Source organism: Triturus cristatus, chromosome 4_2 (genome assembly GCF_964204655.1).
Source record: "Triturus cristatus chromosome 4_2, aTriCri1.1, whole genome shotgun sequence".
In the NCBI taxonomy this organism is placed as follows: Eukaryota; Metazoa; Chordata; class Amphibia; order Caudata; family Salamandridae; genus Triturus; species Triturus cristatus.
The window spans coordinates 438,219,514-438,241,537 of record NC_140586.1 but is presented as its reverse complement, the minus strand read 5'-3'; the positions used below and the strand labels follow the sequence as shown (position 1 = coordinate 438,241,537).

The window sequence follows — 22,024 nt, the reverse complement described above, 5'->3', positions numbered from 1 at the left end:
GAAAGCATGGCAAGGTCTGGAGAAGTGTCCAGGCCACTGCCATCACCCAGGTTTTCTCTCCAGTCTGGCTCTTCAAGCTGATCTAATAAATGGTCTAATGACCCCTCCCAGTCCTCATCACCACCCTCTGGGTGTTAGAGAACTCCTGGAACAGGGGAACAAAAGTACCCTCCACCATCAGGTTCGACGTCGGTTGATGGCGGTCCGGCTCCATGTTCATCTCATGGATGAGGATGAGGACGGCGTCGGCCGGAGGCACAGCCGACGCCAGGACCAGTGCAAGGACGGCTGATAAACATCGACTGGTGTCGATCTGGATCCAGGCCTGGATCATCGGGGGCCCTCCGGTGCCGGGCTGGAGCAGCCGCCATCAAAGACCCAGCGCCCCAGAACCGCTCCATGGGGCCCAAAATATGCTAGCGGAGGCAGGCTGCCCAAAGATACAGTGGAGGGTTTTGTAATATGTATGAAGTTGGGCGAGAACGCCCTGACTCCCGGAAACGGGGGGAGGCACAGTGTTGTCCCTGAATCAGGCACCGGAGACAAAGCCTTAGAGCAACGACGCTCTGATTCCCGTGCCGCGTCAGCCGACCGATGGTGAGAAAGCAAAGAGTGCCGGTGCTTCTTCGCCTTCTTCTTGAGCTTCGACTTACCCGAGGACTTCGAAGACTTGGAATGGGATGAGTTGTGGGGTCTCCGCAACCGGTCTAGAGACCTTCCCCTAAAACAAGACAAGAAGCTAAGTGGAGCTGACCCCCGGACCTCCAAGAGCTTTCGGGACCGCTCCCGCAAAGACTTAGGATTCATGGCCCGGCAGTCAGAACACGACTTCAGGTCGTGGTCGCGCTCCAGACACCAATGGCATATGAGGAGCGGGCCCGTGACTGACATCAGCCTGTGACAGGCCCCGCAAGGCTTGAAGCCAGTCTGATGATGGGACATCCCTCACACACCAGGAGTTGAAGAATTCCTACATTGCTGTCCATCACCTCCAATTTGAAATATTCACACCTCCACTCCAGAATTCAAGTTGATGTGTGGCCCACAAACTCCCTCCACTAGGTGCAAGCATATGGGATGTGTGGGCGGTATAGAATGGCCCGATGATGCCCACAACTGGGGTGATAGACTCAGCAAGACATTTTTGCAGTCCAGGAGTTAAGACACATGCTCTCCATCTGCTCGTCAGCAAGATGTGACTGTAGATGATCAAATGACTTTGTGGTCTTTGTACCAAGATCTAGGCAAGGATCATAAATGGTGTCACCCACAGTTCAACAGAGATTACAATAAACTTCATGCAGACCCGCTTGGAGCTGGTTCATTGAGAAATGAGACATCAGGGAGCTTCTTGCAGTTAATGGGGTGGGCAGATGTTGAGGGATGGGGAAGTACAAGAGAGTTGGTGAAGAGGAGATGCAGTATCCCAGCTCTCCTATAGCTCTGCCTCTTTCTCTCTGATTGCATTCCTCCTCTAGCCATGTCACAATTTATTTCTTCAGGGTAGACAGTGTAGACCTCTTGGTTTGCACAAGTGGGTGTCACGCTCTTCCTCAGATATGAGCTCTCACCCCACAGCTGCATGTCCCCTCCACATGTCCTTTGGTCATGCATACTTTCAAAGGGTCTGCACATGCAGCACTCATTTAACTTAAACAATGGTTCCCTTCGTTTCAACCAATGCCTTATTAGTCCTCCGTGAAGCCTAGCTTCAGAAAGCACAAGAATAATCTGGTATTTTCATTGAATCTGCAATATTCTTATCGGAAAATAATGTTTTCTTTAAAATGTATAATGAGATGGTATTGAGGACAGAACATAAATCACTCTATGGCTCTTAAAGAACAAATAAATGCCATGGATTAACTATTTCATTAATAAGAAAGGGTATCCTCTAACTGTATTTTATTTATTATAAGGCATGGTAATAATAAAAAAATCCACAAAACAAGTCAACCAATACGTTGCAGTTTAAGTTTAGGTAAGAACATGTGTAGGTAATATTACTAATTATGTTCATACCCTTCGCTGTGGTGGTGTGGAGGTAAAAATTATAACTTTATAATTAGTCTATGATGCAGTGGTTAGAACAATATAGTGGAAGCAACTGTATTGCAGTCAATATTATTGATCTCAAAATAGTGTAATGTAACCGTGATACAGAAAAGATATTGGTGCTTGAGAGAGGATCAACATCTTCCAAAACAATAAGCACACAGATTGCTCTATTACTCTCATAATATATCCATATTTGTTCAACATAGTTTGAACACAACAGTATGGTGAGAGATGAGAACAGGCTTGGTGCATAATTTCAGTATTTACACAACTGTTTACAGTAATCACATTAACACAGCAACTTAAACTAGATTAGTACCACGCCTCTTGCAACCAGCCACAGGATATATCTGACTGCGTTCTTGAACTTGTACAACTTTTGATATATTGTTGGCTATGCAAGAACAGATTGTCAAGGAAGTTTTACAACTGTTTTCAATTTTATGAATGTGCACAGTCAACTTTCTTCAGAACAGGAGACTACTCACAGTTTTTTTTAGGAGACATTTAAATACAAGGAATTGCAATTTCTAGGAGGCAAAGATGGATCCTAGGAGATTCTTTTTAATGGGCAAACGTGACTATCTTTGTAATTGAGGGAGAACTTTCTGTATTTCAGGTGTGTCTGAAAGCCAGGTGAATAATGGAGAGATACATAGTCTAAATGAACTAAAATGCTAATTCCTAGTATCGCAGGTATTCCAAGAACTGCGTTGATGGCTCCTGAAATCAGAGACACAGGAGGTGATAGACACTTTTGTTTGAGATGAAAAATTGCTACAAATGCTTTGATTTCAAGAGACTGTGGCTTAAGTTAGTGCTCTCTACTCTGTTATGTATGTTTGATCAATGGATTCTCAGTTATCCGGGGTTTACAAGCTAGAATGTCAAGGATTAAATAGAATTACAGATATAAATCAAAACTTATATTTAAAAATACCAGTCTACATCTTCATCTATAGTAAAGCAAGTTGACCAGTGACTATACCAGAATTTTAGGTCACAGAATAATTGTTGAACTGTGAACTAGATATGAAGTGCCTAGAGAGTTAAAGTATAATATATTGATGTAGATGTCACAGAACACAACTGTTTAGGTGCTATGAATTATAATTCACTTTTGATCTTCAGCAGTTATGCTAAAGTGGTAATTTGATGCATGCCGTGGGCAAAAGCCATTCATTAGACTAATCCCTTCTCTTTAGGTTGTATGGTTTCAATGATTATCAATGTTTGCCCAATGTATAAATCAAATGTATTCAAAAGATGGTCTTACAGTACTTTGAAAATAAGTTTGCAATATACTATTCCACTTAATCACAGATAACTATGGTTGTGTAGCATGATACTAAATAAAATGCCTTATACAGTAGGACAGAAAGCCTCCTAGTCCCAGAATGTCACGTTTTTCAGTTTGGGATTTAATTTGAAACAAAAAATGCATTTCGGAAGTTGTCAGCTCGGTTCACTTCAATCAAGCTTTTTGGCCAACTTCCATTTTACGATCAATGATGAAAGAAAGGCAGTGCTACAATGGTCTTTCAGATATGGAGCCATATGGTCACCATATGCATGACATGAAAACACAACAGGAAATACCAAAAAAGAATATAAAATGAAACAAAAAGATGAAGTATTATTACCTGTAGTTCCCCATATGTCTGTTTTCATAGTCCTCTCTTGATAGTTGCTTACGGACTTGTACAAGGCTTTCTTTCTAAAAGACAAGATATAAAACAATTTCTTGACAACTATCAAACTTGATTATACCTTTAATTCTGTCATTCTTTAGCACTGGTGTATTGTGCAATTGCTTTCCATAGAGCTTGGTGATATTGTTTAATTGCATTGCAAAACATTACTTAGAAATCTCTGCCTTGCAGAACCAAGAGATAAACAATGATAACATCAAACACGAGTGCATGAGGTGCAGAAAAGAGATTGTGTGATGTATGAAGGTTTGAGGGCACAACAGAATCATAGGGAACAGCTAGATAAATTTCTAATTATAAAAATGACAAAGGTAGTCAGGCGTCTCCACTGGGTAATTAGGGAAGAAAATAACTGAGAGAATACAGAAAGGGTTAAAAAAAACTTAAAAACATAGAAATATAAACCTTTTAAAGAAAGTATCTGTAAAAAGAACAACTGAAACATGACAGAACCCATCGTGTATGATCAGTGAATGTATGATCCATTGATATAACCAGGGTGATCCCACGTCAATGGTCTCAGTCAAAGTTCAGCAATTTCCAGAGCAAATGTATAGCTTTGATTCTGTTAATATTGTGGCACTTCATAATTAGGAAATTGGGAGTTAATTTGTTTCTTCAATTTGTCACATAGATTACACACAAAACCCAATGTTTTTTCAGATACATAAATGAATCCTTAAAACCCTCACAAAGTAAAATTACAGCTCCTATATGCATTTGTCTACTAAAGGATAGTGCTTTATCATGCACAAAGCACAGCTCCAGTGCCATACCGCTGGCTAAACGTTGCCACCCCAATAACACATCTCACTAACATACATATCAAATCACCGAAATCAATTCAAAGCAAATTAGCTTTAAACTTCCTCACCCTCATATTCACTACAATACATTAATGCTGTGTAATCAGTTAATGTACCTATCAATACGACAGTATCCTCATACTGAGAAATGAACAAATGCTTAATTGTGTAGACCAAACACAATAACAAGAGATCATCTTTATTCTGGTAAGCAATGTAAATGGATCCCGGATTCTAGAAGCACCATGGAAACATGCAGATTGTGCAAGTGTGCTATACAGATACTGGTAACCTAACATATCTGAGAAACGTTTTCAGCAAATAAACATGCAAACTCCCCCTCATTTAGTTTTTTCTTGAAAGCTCCAGTCCACAGCCATCCTCTGTATGTTTCATCTTAACTAGCTACGGTACCTTGAGGCTCATGGACGTCAATAAGGGGTCACCAAGGGCCACAACTGACTTGTTCTTGTGACTCCATGCACTGCCTTTTCGACCCCTGGCATTAGAGATGGCAAAATCAGTGCCAAGTGCACAGGTGTGACACCAAACTCTTTATTTCCTGTCCAAGGTTTGCTATGCTAATATTGAACAATATTCTATTATTCATTATTGGTGTAGTAAATAATGGAGCACAATTCGCTGGTACGGACCATTAGTGGCAGCTAAGGTATGTAAAAAGGCTTTTAAATGTATGCTGTGCATGTGTTTGTGGGTGTGAGTGAATCTATGCAAGAGACCATGTGTGTGAGTGAACAAAAGAGAGTAAGTGAGAATGTTTTGTTATGCTTGCAAATCTGTTGTTGGCCCTGGTACACTGAATTTCCTTGTTGTCTTATAGAGAGACCCATGGTAAAATGTTGAGGCTGTCTTACTTGAGGCAAATCTTAGCATGACAGACACCTGTGACAAAAATATGGGCACTGGCACACTGGAGGTAATTATTGTCACAATGGTGCACCCATGACAAAATGCTAGCCCTGGCACAATGTAACTAATTGTAGACATATGGTGCCATCTATAGCACATTTTGGAAAAACGGGATATACTCCTAGGGAATATTAGGCTTCATTGGCTTGGCATATCATGAAAGGATTAAAAAAAACAATGAGTGCCATTTCAGAGACTATGACATTTTAGTCCATTTATGTAAACATTGTGCTTTAAAATGCACTATAGAACCACACTCTTCCAAATTTTCTTGGTGGGAGAAAACCCCTAGTAGAGGCCTGTTTTTTTTGCTTCGCTCCCTCACTACAATGCTGACAAGTATTACATCACAGAATTGTCAAAGATCAAGTGAGCACTAAATTATAGGTGGTATCTAAAACAATTGTTTGTTCATATTGTGAAGTGACATTAATCATGACGGTATTATGTAACTCCAGTAATATCAATTATTGTGATATCATCATAGTTAAGGTCATGACTGGAAAAAATAAGAGCCAAAGGATCATATGGCAATGCTTCCTGTACTGTCATTAAGGCCAAAATATGTAATGTCACTTCCGCTGGCATTTTGGCAATTTGACGACCAATTTGAGGTTGCGCTCTTCTCTTCTGTGAAGACTGCAACAAATCTAAATTCTACAGTCAAGACAGCTACTACACCTCCCTTCAGGACTACATTTTACCTACCATCTAAGGCTTCAGTATTGGTATTGCAGGCAGATGTGCTTTTGACCCTAATTTAATGTGGCTATTGTAAATGCTATAATACTTTTTTTAAATATACAAAAATAATGATTAGTTATTCTTAAAATATTAAACCATCACAGTTAATGAGGAGGAAGTAGAATGGCGCAGAAATATATTGATCAAATGCCTCAGTACCAGTTCCTCTTTCCTCCTCTCAAGTGTGTGACGTTGTTTCTCCCAGTCAGTCGAAGCCGGTGAGAGCCTCTTCATTGATCCTTGGCCATACAGTCTCTTCTGAGCTTGGGCTTTTTGTTGAGCAAGGTTTCTCTTCTTATCACTTGACCTAGAAGCAGAACATAATTTTTGTTGGTCACATATAAAATAATGAAATGTTGACTAATTCATCTGAATACAAGATTACACAATTGTGGAACCTTTACCCCACTGGCACACCCTGGTTTTCATTTATCGGTAAGACAGTGGGCATCTCTGCTAACATGAATGTGCTCAGTTTGAACTCAAAAACTATACTACTCATGTTACATATATACTGTCACTATCCAATTAATATTTTTCTCTTTAAAAGCCTTATAGTACAGAAATGTACTTTAATTTAGAAGAATATAAGTTTAATCACAACCAACTGGTTTGTTATGGTTACAAAGCTTCCAGTTTCTATAGTGTGTTGCCTGCTGTGTCCTTTTCTTTGCTACAGAGGACTTTTATTTGACTACCAAGGGATTTCTTCAGAAGTGGATAGGTGTTGTTAAGAATCTAATTTACTCTTTGCCGGAATGTCCCAAGGAAAAATCATGACCTTACATCATGGAAAATACGTTAAACTGTAACACATCATATGGTCAGAAAAAAAGCACATGTATTCCATACAATAAAGTTAACACTGCTGAAAAGCAGGCCCAATTGTACCCGCCATTTCTGGTAATTGCCGGAGTGTGCAGAAGAGGAAGGAAAATTAGTGCTGGCTGAAGGCCCCTGAAAGTAAGTATGGTGGGGAGAGAGTATGAGGGGAGAGAGAGGGAGAGAGAGAGAGAGAGAGAGAGAGAGAGAGAGAGATAGAGAGAGAGAGAGAGAGAGCGAGAGAGAGAGAGAGAGAGAAAGAGAGAGAGAGAGAATGTAGAATGGGTAACTGTGTAATATGAACCAGTATCATTAAAAGCCACAATTGACAGCATTTTACCAGTAGCATGGGGCAACAGTATTTGATTTTCAGGATTTGGAGGGGGAATTATATTTGCAAATGTTTAGGTTCAGGGTTCTTGCCTTTTCTCCAATAACTGAGCATTGCAGTAATACCCGAAGACAGACTACAGGCACACAGGGCTAAAAGCAGAAAAATGCCATCCTTCTAAAAGTGGCATTTTTAAACTTGTAATAATAAATTCGACCTTACCATTATAAATGATTTATCATTACAATTCCATAGGTACTAAACATTACAGCTCCATGTTCTTCCAATTAGGAATTACACTTATTAGATGTAACAAGGATTCCCCCAATGTTAACCTATGGGAGGGGTAGGCCTCACAGTAGTACAAAATTAATTTGGGACTTTTTCACTACCAGGACATGTAAAACTTAAAAGTGTATGTCCTACCTTTTAATTACAAAGCACTCTGCCCTATGGGCTACCTAGGGCCTACCTTAGGGGTGACTTATATGTAATAGAATGGGGAGTTTAACTCTTGGCAAGGGAATTTAAATGACAAATGACATGGCAGTGTAAACGGCGCACACAGGCTCCGCAGTGGCAGGCCTGAGACATGTGTTAAAGGGCTTCTTAAGTGAGTGGCGCAGGCAGTGCTGCAGGCCCAATAGTAGCATTTAATTTAGAGGCCCTGGGCACCTGTAGTGCACATTACTAGGTACTTATAAGCAGTGGCAGCTCGCCGAGGGTGTGCTGCGGGGCGGTGAGGCGGGGTGGTGGGTGGGGCATGGGAGGGGCAGGGTGGGGGGTAGTGGAATCTGACATACGATGGACAGGAGTAAGATAAGTAATTAAATAAATAAAACAATTTACCTTGCGTGCGTTGCATCGCCGAGTTGGCGATGCTGCGCGTGCAAGGTATATTATTTTATTGATTTAATTACTTACCTTACTCCAGTCTGTCGTATGTCCGACTCTACAACCCCCCAACCTGCCCCTCCCCGCCCCACCCCATCACCCCGCAGCACTCCGTCGGCGAGCCGCCACTGCTTATAAGTAAATTTAATATGTCATTTATTGTTAGAAATTGATTTTCTGGTGGGCTAGTGTTATGCACCTAAGCCAGGCAGAATCCACCACTCTTGTTAGGATAATGAGATTATATGTCTAAAACAGCCCTTGCTCACCCCCTTGGTAGCTTGGCACGAGCAGTCAGGCTTATCTCAGAGGTAATTTCTAAAGCATTTGGATAAAACAAACAGTAATACGGTGAAAACACTACAAAAGGAGACTACACCACTTTTAGGAAAATATCCAATATTTATCTGTGTAAAACAAGACCAAAACGATAAAACTCAAACAAACAGTAATCCACAATAACAATAAAGCAAAAATGGCCTTTATATACAGTTCCAAGGCTATCACAGCATTGTGAACAAACAAATCCAACAGTTCCAGCTGGTCGCAGTGTCGCGGGCCAGCTACGGTGTCGGGGAGACCCGTAAAATAGTATCTTTGGAGATGCAGGACGTCAGACCTTGTGGTGAGGTCAAGAGGAGGGGCGTCGGCAGGCATCAGTTCCGGGAGTGGGTGCAGGAGTTGTTGGGCCCTTGAAATCACATGTGTTGCAGGTCAAACTCTGTGAGTTTGAAGTCAGGAGCGCCAGTGTCAGCAGGCATTGGGGCTGTGGTGTGAAGTGGAGTGGTGAGACGTGCAGCGCCCTCAGGTCGCGGTGCAGGCAGCGGCTCGGTGATGGTTGTCCAGTGGCGTCGGTAAGACCAGGGCTGCGGTGCACAGAGGAGAGGTGCTCATTGTGGTGCTGACAGGTCACGGTGCATGCAGCGGTGTCGTCGTTGCTGAAGCACTGTCGTCGGTAGACCCAAGGCTGTGGTGCAAGATAGGGCAATGCATTGTGCAGGGCCCACAGGTCACGGTGCAGGCAGCGGTGTTGGTTGACAATCTGGAGGTGATGGCACTGGCATCGGTGGGCAAATGCTGCGGTGTGGGACGGGGCGGTGCATTGAGTAACCTACAAGTGGTGCCCCCAAACCACGATGCAGGCAGCAGCATCAATGTCAGCTTGGAGCGGCGATGGTGTTGAGACCACGGCTGCGGTGCAAAGCAGGACAGTGCTCCGTGTTCTCCACAAAGGCTGTCCATAGGTAACTGTGCAGGCAGTGGCATCAGTGACGGCGTTGCGCCATTGTCGGGGATACCAAGGCGCTAGTGTGAAGTGAGGCAGTGCAGAGTGGGGGGCCCACACCTCACGATGCAAGCAGCGGCTCGGTGGCGGCATCGGGCGGCATTGTTGATGAGAACAGGGTTGCAGTGCGAAGTGCAGTGGTGCCCTCTGCGGTGCCTTTAGTTCTTGAAGCCTTCAACTGCATCATTGGATCAGTGATAAAGAACGTGGAATATAAATTAAAGTTTGAATTTATTTCCAAGGAGCAACCAATATAATAAATCCCTTATAAAAATAGTCCAAACCGCCCAGAAGAAACTGTTGTTTTATCTGGAAAAAGGCTTGCTATAATGGGCACATTAAAGACTACGGTAGCGAAGGGTGTGGCCTAAAACAATTGAGCCAGCATGCTCTGAAACGGCTCGCCAAACTCCACAAAGCATAGGCAGAATAGTGACCCATTGGCCCCTGATTTCAATACTGAAACCCAAAGGAATGTTCCTGATGGCTTCCTGATGTTCGCTGGCCATCTCTGAAGGATGAATGGGCTCTGGAAGAGATCTGAAGAGTTGCGGGTGCAGGGCTGTGTTTGAATCGAGATGGCAACTGGGTAGTGTGTGGCCTGGCTTGGGCTGCAGAAGAAAATCCCCCTGAGCAGCCGGGAGCTATGCTGAATAACCTCATCTACTGACTGTTTCTGCTAGTCAGAGGTCAGAGAAGGGAGGGGACTGTGAAGGAGATCAGAAAAGTGGCCAGAGTGGAGCCACAGTTGGTCCAAGATTGTGGCCAGGAGCTGCACAGTCTGGTATGGATAAATCTGTGGCTTTGACTGAGTGTCATTGGGCATTACTGGCAGCTCCATATAGCAGGGGATTGCATGTGGACTGGTGGACCTTGGCCTGGAGAGGTGGGGATAAGGGCAAGTACCCGAAACATCAGAGAAGTGAGATTTCTCATTTAGACTACAAAATAGAGTGATGTTCACTGTCTGAGGACTTTGGGTCAGCACAACCCTCTGTTAGAATGCGGGCATCCCTGAGCATGAGGGGAGTGCTCTGTAATGGCCTCTGTGCCTTGGGAGTTGGTCAAACAGGATGTCCACAGTGCCAAACCGCAAGTGCAGATAAAGACCCAGAGAAGTTAGACATCAGAAGATTTTGGCGGAGCTGCTTGACCATGTGTGCCTCTCTCCTGAGTGCTGAAGAGTGTAGCAGGGAGACCAGGATGATCATCTGACTGCAGATGAGCCTGAGAGGCCCTAAAGAGACATTGCTTTGAGGACAGGGCGGCCTTGAACAAATCTTTTACCGGGGAGGAGGCCCAGCTATTCACATTGGTTCAAATAGGCGGGGTCATTAAAAGAAGAACAAAAATAGACAAGGACAGGCTTCCAAATTCCAAAGGAGCTGGTAGTGATGACTATCCACTAGCTGAAGATACAATGGCAGGACCGGACAAACTGGACAATAGCCAAGGAAGTACTGGTGCACAAAATGTACGCATTGGCCATAGGCCTCAACCTACTACGAGCTGATCAGCAGAATATCGCTGAAAGGATCTCAGACAAGAAAAAAATCCTTGATGTCCTTCAGTCTGCAATAAAAGAAATCTGTCACCAGATGTCTAACATGCAAAGAAAGCCTCTGTGTGGAAAACCAGAACGCAAGATACGGAGGGGAGATCCCGTTGCAACAAATATAAGAATTATGGGTCTACCTGAATGAGTGGAAAGCTGTAATATGGCCACCTTCCTTGAATTTTGGATACTGGCAAGATCACAGCATTTCATCATAGGTTGCCTGCAGCATTGTCTGTGTCTGGTGCACCCCTACGTTTGAAAGTGGTCCGGTTATTCAATAACCACAACAGAGGTGTTATCCTGGAATCATCCCGAAAGATGAGCTTATTAATTATGGAAAATCAAAGAATCTTCATTTTTCATGACTATACTGCACCTGTCCAAAATAAAAGATGCTTCTACATGGAAGTAAAGCCGCAACTTTGCTAGCTTGATGTTAAATACATGTTGATTTTTCCTGCAATTTTAAAAGTCACACTGGATGACATAATGCTCTTCTTCTCTGAACCCAACGAGGCATGGGACTAGTCTAACCAGTGGGTACCGAACTGTGGCAAAAAGGTCCCAGAGCCTCTGCCTCAAAGACCGCGAAGGTCAAATATGAAAAAAACTGATTGATGAGCGAGGTCCTCCAGACAGACAGCGGAAAAGATTGCAACTAAACAAAAAGAAGTACTAAACACTGTCAGTCAATGGGATCAGGTATGATCAAAGGGATGGGACTCTGACTTGAACCCAAACTCTAAGCAGATAGGAACGTATGAGGAGGAAGCTGAAAAGGATGACTCTGTGCTGCCAAAAGTTACGCCAAAGACAGCAGATGAGACTGAATCCTGAATATACTGGTGTTGCTCCTTCCAGATATATACTGATCTGAATGTGTACAGTAGCTCTCGGGGGAATAAGCATTGCAGAACTGGGTAATATCAAAGTGTGTACCTGAAGGGTCCACTCACCTTCATTGTAAAACCTAGTGGCTGTAGGTTGTCTTCATTGTATGAAGGTACCAAAAGGGTGGATGGAGAAACAAGCCCTAAGAGCACATGCATTGTGGAATTGTGATTCTAGCTGGATGTCTGTGGAAGGCACGGAAAACTAACCAAGACCAGACTCCACCCCAATACTTTACCTAGTATAGGAAGTTTCTCATTCCACTTTAGATTGGCTTCACTAGGCTCTGAGTGGAAAACAGCTGGGGATTTTGTTTGGTCAATGTAAATTACTAAGTATTGCCAGACATATAGTAGTGGGGAAGCAACTCCGTGAGCCACAAAGCAGCAATCAAAGGTACATCATTTAGCGGTGCGGGAGCAAGGTCTTGCCCTAGTTCCTTCCCAATAAATGAGCGATATTCTTTGTCCTTGGTTCCAAAATAATTATCCTTGGTTGGTACACACAAGCATGATGTGTTATCATGGAATGTGCGTGGGCTTAACACTGATAAAACAACAAAGAATTCACACTTACATCAACAGATGAGGTATTATAATTGCATTTCTTCAGGAGACACACCTCATCAAGAATGTAATAGAGAAATTGCACCATAGATGGAGAGGCAATTATTTGGCACTAATACTAGAAGTAAACTTACAGGGATAGACCCGGTCAAACATGTAAGTGCTAGGGATGGTAGACAGACAACATTAGATGGCAAATGGTTTAGTCGATTTATTAGTTTGGAGAGCATACATACAGGAATCTTGACTCAGTGGCTTGATTGATCCTTAATGACCTGGGCTGCACAATGCTTTGGGGAGGTGAATTTAACCATGTTCCGAACAGCGATACGGAAAGATCACTGCCAGCACTCAAGCTGCCTACATTACAACCACATTCTCTAGAAGTTATCTGGCATTTGGCACACAATGCATTCTCAGTAATATGTACATGTTTCATACAAGAATCAGCCTGTTTATGAGCCACCCAAATTTATAGAGTGAGATTCTTTACTTTGAATATTTGAGTAAAACACTATTGGATCATAACCTATTAACGGTGATGTTGGTGTTCGCTTTGGGGTACTTATAAGAGAAATGCCAATGTGTCATCCGCAACCCAAAGCTTTGCTTGACTCACCAGATAGAATGGTACTCCGAACCATGATCACACAGCTTTCCAAGGAGAATGTAGCTACTGCCATGGCCTGACCATTGAATAGGAACCATTTAGAGTATCAATAAGGGGTGTTTGTATGAGTATAACACAAGAAGTTCAGGGGGACCCTCAACAGGGCTGTAATGAAGTTCAATGTAGTCTGTGGCCCTAAACCTGCCTAAGAGGTCAGCCTTTCTCATATTCTCCATCTTTCACTTTGGATAAAATAACAACCAGCGACATGCAACACACACACTCAGAGGTGTGGCTTCAGTTACACAGCCTCTCACAATGCGGTCAAAATTGCTAAATGTGTAGGTGCACAGCACAGTCTGCTGGCATTCCTTCTGTTTGTTATTTGTGTTACATTGTTTTTTAGATCAGTTCAAATTCCAGCAACGCTTTCAGAGTGTGAATGGATGGCATGCAATGCCCTTGTTTACCAATATAGCGTTAAAGTTGTTCCATAAGTTAAAGGGGTTTATAAGGGTTAAGTAGAAGAGATCATTAAGAAATTGTGAAGACTTCACAAGTCACTCCCTAGAAGGATTTGTGATGACTCCGTAAGTCACTCCTCTGATAAAAATCAGCTATTTTAGTTTTATCCACACTCATGTTATAGTGATAACAGCATAGTGTGTAGTGGTTATAAGAACATAATGCCCCAGCAATGGAAATATACCTATAGGTAAGGAACTAGCACGTTCTATGTATGCCACCTGTTCTCACTTTGATTATTCTAAGTTAGACAGGAAGTATAGCTCTGTACTACTTGCCTCCTGAACGTTATTTCAGAGCACTAGTCTAGGCATCAGCATTATCACAGAGAGAGGTTGAAGAGGATGGTTCAGCCTTGTCTTTGTGCTTAAAAAGACATTAACGGTTGATGCCAGTATTAACAAACAAAACACCCCACTGTGACCCCTACAAGCGCACAGTAGGATGCATATTAAATCTGGATCCAAACCTGATTAGTGCCCTGCCTCTATCAAGCAGAGTTTGACCGCTCTTATCTTTTTAGGGGTTCTCTGGGGATCCTCTGTCACTGATGTACTTTAATTTGTGTGTTTGCACTCTCTTCAGGCATATTCACTACTTCGAACATTCAATGTTTTGCTATGTAGAAGATCTGCAGTTTATCACACAACTGGACCACCATGCCCCTGACGTTCTGCTCTATTTCCACAACTGTCTGCTGGAGCTAAATGGTGAATGGCCCACAATTTCTTAAAGTTAATCTCCTGTAAGGCAGAAATAGTGATTACTCTATGGAAAAGATCATGACGGGACTAATCTGTCGACAATCATCTTAGGTACAGCCCTGGAACCTGTTCCGAAGGTGAATAGTCTGGCTATTTTCCTGTGCCATGATTTCTAAATGACTGCCCAAATAAATGGAGTGGGCAATTCCAGTTGACATGTTCTGCATCTTCTAATAAGTGCCCTCCCCTTTCTCCAAAAAATGTTCCTTGCATCTGTCATTGCTCCTCTCATCCTGGCAAAGGTAAATTATTTTAATTATTACACTGCAGATTGCCAAATCAGTACAGAATGCAATGGTACAACTTAACTATCTGTTGAAAAGTTGACCATGTCTCCGAAACTCTAAGAAGCCTAAACCGGTTAGGAACTCGGTAGAGAATTCCATTCAAGTCCATCTGCTGAATGTGCAAAGCATTTTACCACCGTGGACAGTGTTGGCTGCTCCACCTTATCTGTCCCTGCCACCAGCAGAGCTTTTGCTTTGAAATCCAGTAGTTTCTAGAGGTTCCCAAAGAAAAATTGGTTCCTATTAGAACGCATTGTAAGGCCCAATGCTGCCGGATTAGCTTTGGCACAGCATGGGTTCCATGGACCCAAATGCAGATAATGAAATTGAGCTCGTATCCCCTAATTTGGTAGTCCAAAACAGCTATAATTGTGGCCCATTGAGCCCCTCCGACCTCTAGGCCATGGTGGACTGCACCTGCTGCAATAACTATAGCTATGCCCCTAGAAAGAACCTATGAGGCATATTCTCAAGGACTTATCGCCGAGTTATTGGCACTTCATCGCAGCCAAAGTGGTGATAAATTTATCGCCCTATTCACAAGCAGGTGCTAACAGCCGATATCACCAGTTTTCCTACGATAGCAGCCGCAAAATACATTGCCACGGATGACACCGGCAACTAACGCTAATGAGATGCAGAGTAGGCGTTCCAGTGCAAAAAGCCACGACAACACCACTTCGCAACATTCTCAACAACCAGCCAGATAGGTGATATGATCACAAAACATGCGATAAGGCGTGTTAGCAGCAGGGATTTAACACCTGCTCTTACCTGGTGTTAAGTCGGACGACAACCTGCACCAGAAAAGGGAGCCCAGCCCAGAGTCACACCTGAAGAACAACAGATGCCATGGAGCTACTGATCATGCAGCTCGGACACCCAAGAGGGCCACAACACCCACCGCCACCACCCCCAGGCCCGCCCCCCCCACCCCCTGGACTACCACAGAGGCAGCGCAGACAAAGACAGGGGACCTTCAGAAAAAGCACCAGCCTCATAGACCTAACACCAGAGGATGTCATTGCCCACTACAGGCTCAAAAGGACAACCATCCGACGCATCCTGACCATCATTGCCCACAGGCTGACGGTACCAACACAGCGGACAACCAACATCCCTCTGCAGACAAAGCTGCTGGCTGTGCTGCACCTGTTGGCCTCTGGGACCTCCAAACCAACAACTGCCAGAGTCGGAGGAGTCTCACAGCCAGCCCTAGCCAAGTTCCTCACACCTGTCTTGGATGCCATCATCAGCCTGGTAATACAGTACCACTCACTTCCCACTCACTGCGCAGGAACAGCTGGAGAGCAAGAAAGGCTTCTACGCCATAGCTGGATTTCCGCATGTGTTGGGGGCAATCTACTGCACACATGTACTCCTCGTGCCCCCTGCTGCCACCGCACCCAAATACCGCAACAGGAAGCACATGCATTCCATCAATGTGCAGGCAGTAGTGGACCACCTGGGACTCTTCACCAATGTCGTCACCAACTACCCAGGCAGTGTGCATGATTCCTTCATCTTTCGACAATCCATCATCAACCACCGCTTGGAGGCTGGCACCTATGGGAATGCATTGCTCATTGGTAAGTACCAAATGAACACACCACACACCTCAACTCCACAATCATGCAACGCACAACTCTGGGAATGCACACGTTACAAACTCACATACAACATGCCAAACAACATGCCCACCTACCAGACACGGCAGCACAACTTACTGTGGTAACCTGGGCTAGCCATGTACACAAGCCATCAATGGCATGCCAACTCAGCCACACAATAGCAGAATGTGGGGAGACGTGGGAACCAGGCATGTGCGAAGGAGGCAAGTGACACATGAATGAGAATGTACACAGTGCCAAGTGTGACGTGGATGTGCTGGCCACACTGCAGTATGCAGACCACAGATATGCCCATGTCGACATATACTGCTGGTGTTTGGAGTGTAGAGAACTGTGGACGCAACCATGTTACCCCAGGCAGTAGGGAAGTTTGCGGAAATGTAGCTTGTTACGTCCCCCCCTGTAAGCGTGAGCTGGCCCGGCGTACGCCAGGCCAGAGTAGGGGTGTGAATAAAAGCCCGTTGCTCTGGGCGTTGTTCTCTTCCGGAATAGCCAATGTAACTGCCAGGGTGGCGCCTTCCAGCCCGCCACGAGGCCGACGCCGTGAGCGGCGGTGCCTGCGATCCTGTGTGTCTGCTGCACCCCAGGCCGCAGGTCCTTAGACCCGTCTTGGCCACCCCTGCGCAACCAGGCCACACTGCTCACCTGCCGACACTGGTGTGTGTCAAACAGGGCCCGCCACGTGCCTGTGCAAGCTCCAAGCCCAAGGCCCACAACCTTGGCAGCCTCCTCAGACCATCACAGCCTCCGCGACACGGGCACCCTGCACTCCTTTCTCGTTGACGTACTCCACCGGCCTACACTGCGGTCAAGTAGGTCACACATTTGGAACTGAGTCTTGATTATACAATGGCAGAGTATATATTTTATGGCAGAGTTTATATCACTGTACTGCCTTCGATGTGGTGCCACCAACTCTGTGCATAGTCGAGTAGGTCACATATTTGGAACTGAGTCTTGATTTCTTCATGGCGGAGTTCATATCATTGTACGCAAGGAGACGAGGAAGAGGAAGACGTGGTTCAGTCCGGAGGAAAAAAGGATCCTCGTTACGGAGGTGATCGAACACTACCCAAAACTGCTCTGGTGCCACTAACTCTGTGCATCGCAAGCCAATGACACGTGGCAGTGGGCCCCTGCTGACCGCTGTCTCCGGCCTACATTGCGGTCGAGTAGGTCACACATTTGGGACTGAACCTTGATTTATTTATGGCAGAGTTTATATCATTGTATAGGCCTCAAGGAAGACTGCATCCCCTTCCAGCTCTGGTGCCACTAACTCTGTGCTCCGAAATTCATGGACACTCTCTGGTTGAACTTTGGTGGCGTCTGAGTATATGGCCTGGGGGTTGACTTCATCATCATGTAGCTGATACTGACTTGGTGTCAATAATGAGTCTGTAGCATTCTTCTCCTCCATGTTGCCTGTTTCAGCTTGTTTCTGCCCTCTGCATCATGCCCTGGAATGACACCTTCCACTGTCCCCTGAAACACTCCGCGACAATCACCTTGGACATTGACGAGGACACGCTCAGCTCACGTGGTCCTACCTCAGTGCACCGCAAGTCACAGTCCCTTGCAGTTGTGCCTGTGCCGGCCGCAGTGCATCCGAGACCACAAAATCTGTGCAGCTCAAGTTATGGACCCTTTCTAAATGAATATTGGAAGGCCTCTGGGTCGATGGCCTGGGGGTCATTAACGCCATGTGTCTGTGGCCCTGCGTTGACCGCTGCTTCCAGCCTCAACTGCGGTCCACCAGGGTTCACACATCAAATCGAGTCCTGACCTGCCCGTACGACACATCACCGTAGGATGCACATGCCACCACCACCAGGACCACCTCCAACCAACAACTGCCAGAGTCAAAAGAGTCCTAAAGCCAGACTATCAAATTTGCTCACACCTGTCGTGGATGCCATCATCAGCTTGATACCCTGCTCAGCTCTTCAGTTGCCACTAACTCAGTGCACCGCAACTCATGGACGCTTTCTGATTGAGTTTTGTGCTGTGGACAGCTCACGCAGAAATGTCACCTCAGGCAGAGGGCAAAACCTGGGACGATAATGAGGAAGATGGTGCAGGTGTAACACACCCCACTGCAGCTGCAGCAGGAATATCCTGAAGGGACACAATCCTAGAGAATTTCTTCACATGAGCATGCTCAGCTCTGGTGCCCCAACATCAGTGCACTGCAACTCACGGACCCCACATATCACACACCAATGAACCAGTGAGCCTGCCAACACATCATGCAGAACCAACTATTGACTCATGTCTCTCTGCACTGTGTGACCAAGGATATGCACTCTGCTCTTGGATGATGACACCCCTCCGAGCCCCGAACACACAGGCACAGAGGCAGTACAATGCAGCCCACAAACGCACCAGGGGCATCATGGAATGCACATTTGGCGTGTTGAAGTCACGTTTCAGGTGCCTGGACATCACAGGTGGAAGGCTCCTGTACAGCCCAGACATTGTGTGCTTGATGATCGTTGCATGTAGTGTCAGGTCATATTGAGCAGTGTCCGGATCCCCAACTCCTGGCCCCATATCTCGACTGATGACTGTGGCCACCATTTTCTCAATTTCATCCAGCTCTTGGTGTGCCGCTGGACCCCCACCTTCAATGAGCGTTGCTGCTTTCATGTTGGCCTCGAGTTTCTTCTTGGTTTTGGCCTTCACATAATTCCAGCGCCTTTTGACCACTTCCATTGTCCTCCCCAACACTGCAACTGCATTCACATGGTCCAAGATGGTCTGCCATATTTGTTGGTAGTGTTCTATCACCTCCGTAACAATGTTCCTGTTTTCCTGCGGACTGAACTGCATCTTCCTCTTCCTCTTCTCCTTGGCCTTCCCCGACCCCAAGATTCCTTGCTGGTCGTCTGTGGGGCTTGTTGGGTTCGCGTTGTCCTCTGCAGTCGGTCCGGGTGCATCCATAGTGCTGCGCAGTTTATTTTTTTTGCATTTTTTTTCTTTCTGCTTTTATAGTGGATTTTCCCGCATGACGCATGGGAATTGCAGTCCTGTTGCTGGTTATCGCTGATTTTTGTATCACGATTGGCCACATCGCAACTTTTTTCGCGTTCGTGTTTCGCATTTTTTCTGCATCACGTTAGTTTTAATGCAGTCATTTGACGCGTTATTGTGAGATTATCGCATGGTGCCGCTGGGTTTGAGAATACAACGTTAACACGGTGGTATTTTCACGCGGTAGACTGCGATATGCAAAGTTGTGTTAAGCTAATTTTGCGATAATTAAAACACGTTCTTGAGAATATCCCCCTATGTATTTAGACAAGACAGTTAGAGTCATTCCTTGTTTCCGACGACTTTCTTATTTGCTAGGGAAAATGAATTCAGCTTAGTAGACTGTGGGTTGCTTGATGTTTTTCAGATCCAAGATGCCAGTGCCATAGAATTTTATAATTCAGAAAAAATTCTAATCAAATCAAGTTGCAAGTGTATGTAGTGCAGACACAAGTATTCCACACTGGGATACAATAGTGATTAACGATTTACTATTAAGGAAGATAAAATTTGAACCTTAGTTTGCAGATTCAATATGTCATTGAATGGGATATTTTAGACCTTTACAAATCTAACACTCTTTTTCCAGACATAGTCAATGGTTTCTTCATAATGGGTCCCATATGGATAGTGTATCAACAGCCTCTTACTCCTTGGGTATCCAAATGTTAATGCAATCTGAACCTTCATCCATCTTTAAAATAAGATCGAAGTTTTTTTGCCACTGGCCAATAAAAACGGAGTAAGAGATCAAATGTCAGTCTAATCTTTACTGTGTCGCCAAATTTATTGTGCCTATTTGCAGAAAGACCCCCTAAAGTGCCATCAAGTCTAGCCACTGCTTGCCCATGTCTGCCCTCGGTTTCACAGTTACCTGGTTATGTTGCTTCCTCAGAGAATGGAGAGGATCATTGTCATCCTTCGGCCTTTAAGCCATTGTGGGCCTGACCACCGCCATGAACTTGAGACTCTGTTGCACTGCTTTGTGTTAAACTAAAAGCCCTTTTTCTGCTGGAAGAATTCCATCTCCCACTGAGTGAATCGCTGTATGCCACCAAGCATGCCCACACCTGCCTTTGGGGTAAAGTCAGGTAATAAAGTAGTGGAGCAGCCACAGGTAACATGGGTGTATATAGCTGAGGGGTGTGAACAGGTATAACCGAGGGAGTGTGGCAAAAGTCATGTTAGACACCCTCATGGAACAGTGGTGTGTAGAAGTGTTCATGTCTACAGACATCATCAAGTGAGTGTTGGGTTGCAAAGAAGGATGGGGAAGGCTCCATCACATAAGGCCAATGTCTGTTCCCAGCCACAGGTGACATGGAACAGTGGCAGCAATAGGCCCTGCATTGGGGCTTATTCTTCAGCTGCTCATAGTTATTTGGATTTCCGAATTTTGAATTCTCATACTTTGGACAATCTCATGATTACAATGAGGATTATCCGATGGTGAATCATTAGGAATAAACCTTTTATTTTCACCTTCCTGGAACTTTTGATTTACTTTGGATTTGCGACGTTTTCGCTAGCAATTGGCTGTGCTTCAGGAGGGACACCACCCATCCCAGGGTGGTGCAACTGGTGCATTTAGTATTACGTCTTGGTTTAGAGGACGACTCCTCCTAGCACGCCCAGAACATTACAGATTTTCAGAACTACAGCATCAAACAAAGGTGTGCGTGGTATATCATTTATTGAACACTTCATTTCGCTAAACCACTACCACAGCACCCCCATACAAACAATGGCATATCAAGATATCATTAATCTCACGTAGAAACAAGCTGACACCTTTGCTTATGGTGAAGAAGAAGCACAACGGATTTACTAGTTGATAGGAGACATTGAGACGACCTCAGCCGGTACCGGCACAGTCCAAAGTAACATTAAGCAACTGATTTATCTCACCAAACGTGAAATCAATCAACGACTTCACGGCAGTACTCTCATCCAATATCATCGCACTCAACGCATACCTAGAGGATTAAGAATCTCATTAAAACCATCCCTATGCAAAAACGATCCTAAATTCATTGACAGATGGTATGGAATCTTAAACAAATGCTCACTGGATCTCATCTTATTAATAATAGAAGAGTTATTGAATTTTCTGGAAGAGCTTAATACGGAGATTACCCAACTTAAGCGAGAATTATCCTCTAAAATGAATCCAGAGGAACTATCACAGACACTCTTAGACATTAATGAACAACTTAAAAAACACACACAAGAAATTAACGAAAGAAAACTCCGCAAATTCCGCAGGGATACCATAGATTACAAACTGGGCGAAGTCTATAATTGGGCAGAAGTATACGCACGAAGGCGACAGCATAAACCTTTTGGCAAAACATCTGACACAGGTACCTCACCCGCCAGTAGTGATTCAGAAATTACCAAAAACAGACCTAGAACAACTATTCGCAAGGAACAGCCCTTCCCAGAGACCACTCGAGCCACAGAGATTCCATCGACCTCCACTCTACCTTCAACATCTGCGGTTCCTTTTTTAGGAACAGGTCATCAAGACAACGAAGACCCAGGAGGGGCAAGAAAAGGAACATCTTCCAAGCTTCC

At 44.6% G+C, this 22,024-nt stretch overlaps 1 protein-coding gene across 1 annotated transcript in view; it reads right to left on the bottom strand.

Moving 5' to 3' along the window:
- Positions 1–22,024, bottom strand: part of TTLL7 (tubulin tyrosine ligase like 7) — a 925,222-nt gene that overhangs the window by 477,032 nt on the left and 426,166 nt on the right. The window contains exons 13-14 of the mRNA XM_085600119.1: positions 6,410–6,557; positions 3,702–3,775 (exon numbers count right to left, since the gene is read on the bottom strand). Coding sequence (XP_085456245.1) covers positions 3,702–3,775; positions 6,410–6,557 — 222 coding nt within the window. The remainder of the gene's footprint in view (positions 1–3,701; positions 3,776–6,409; positions 6,558–22,024) is intronic.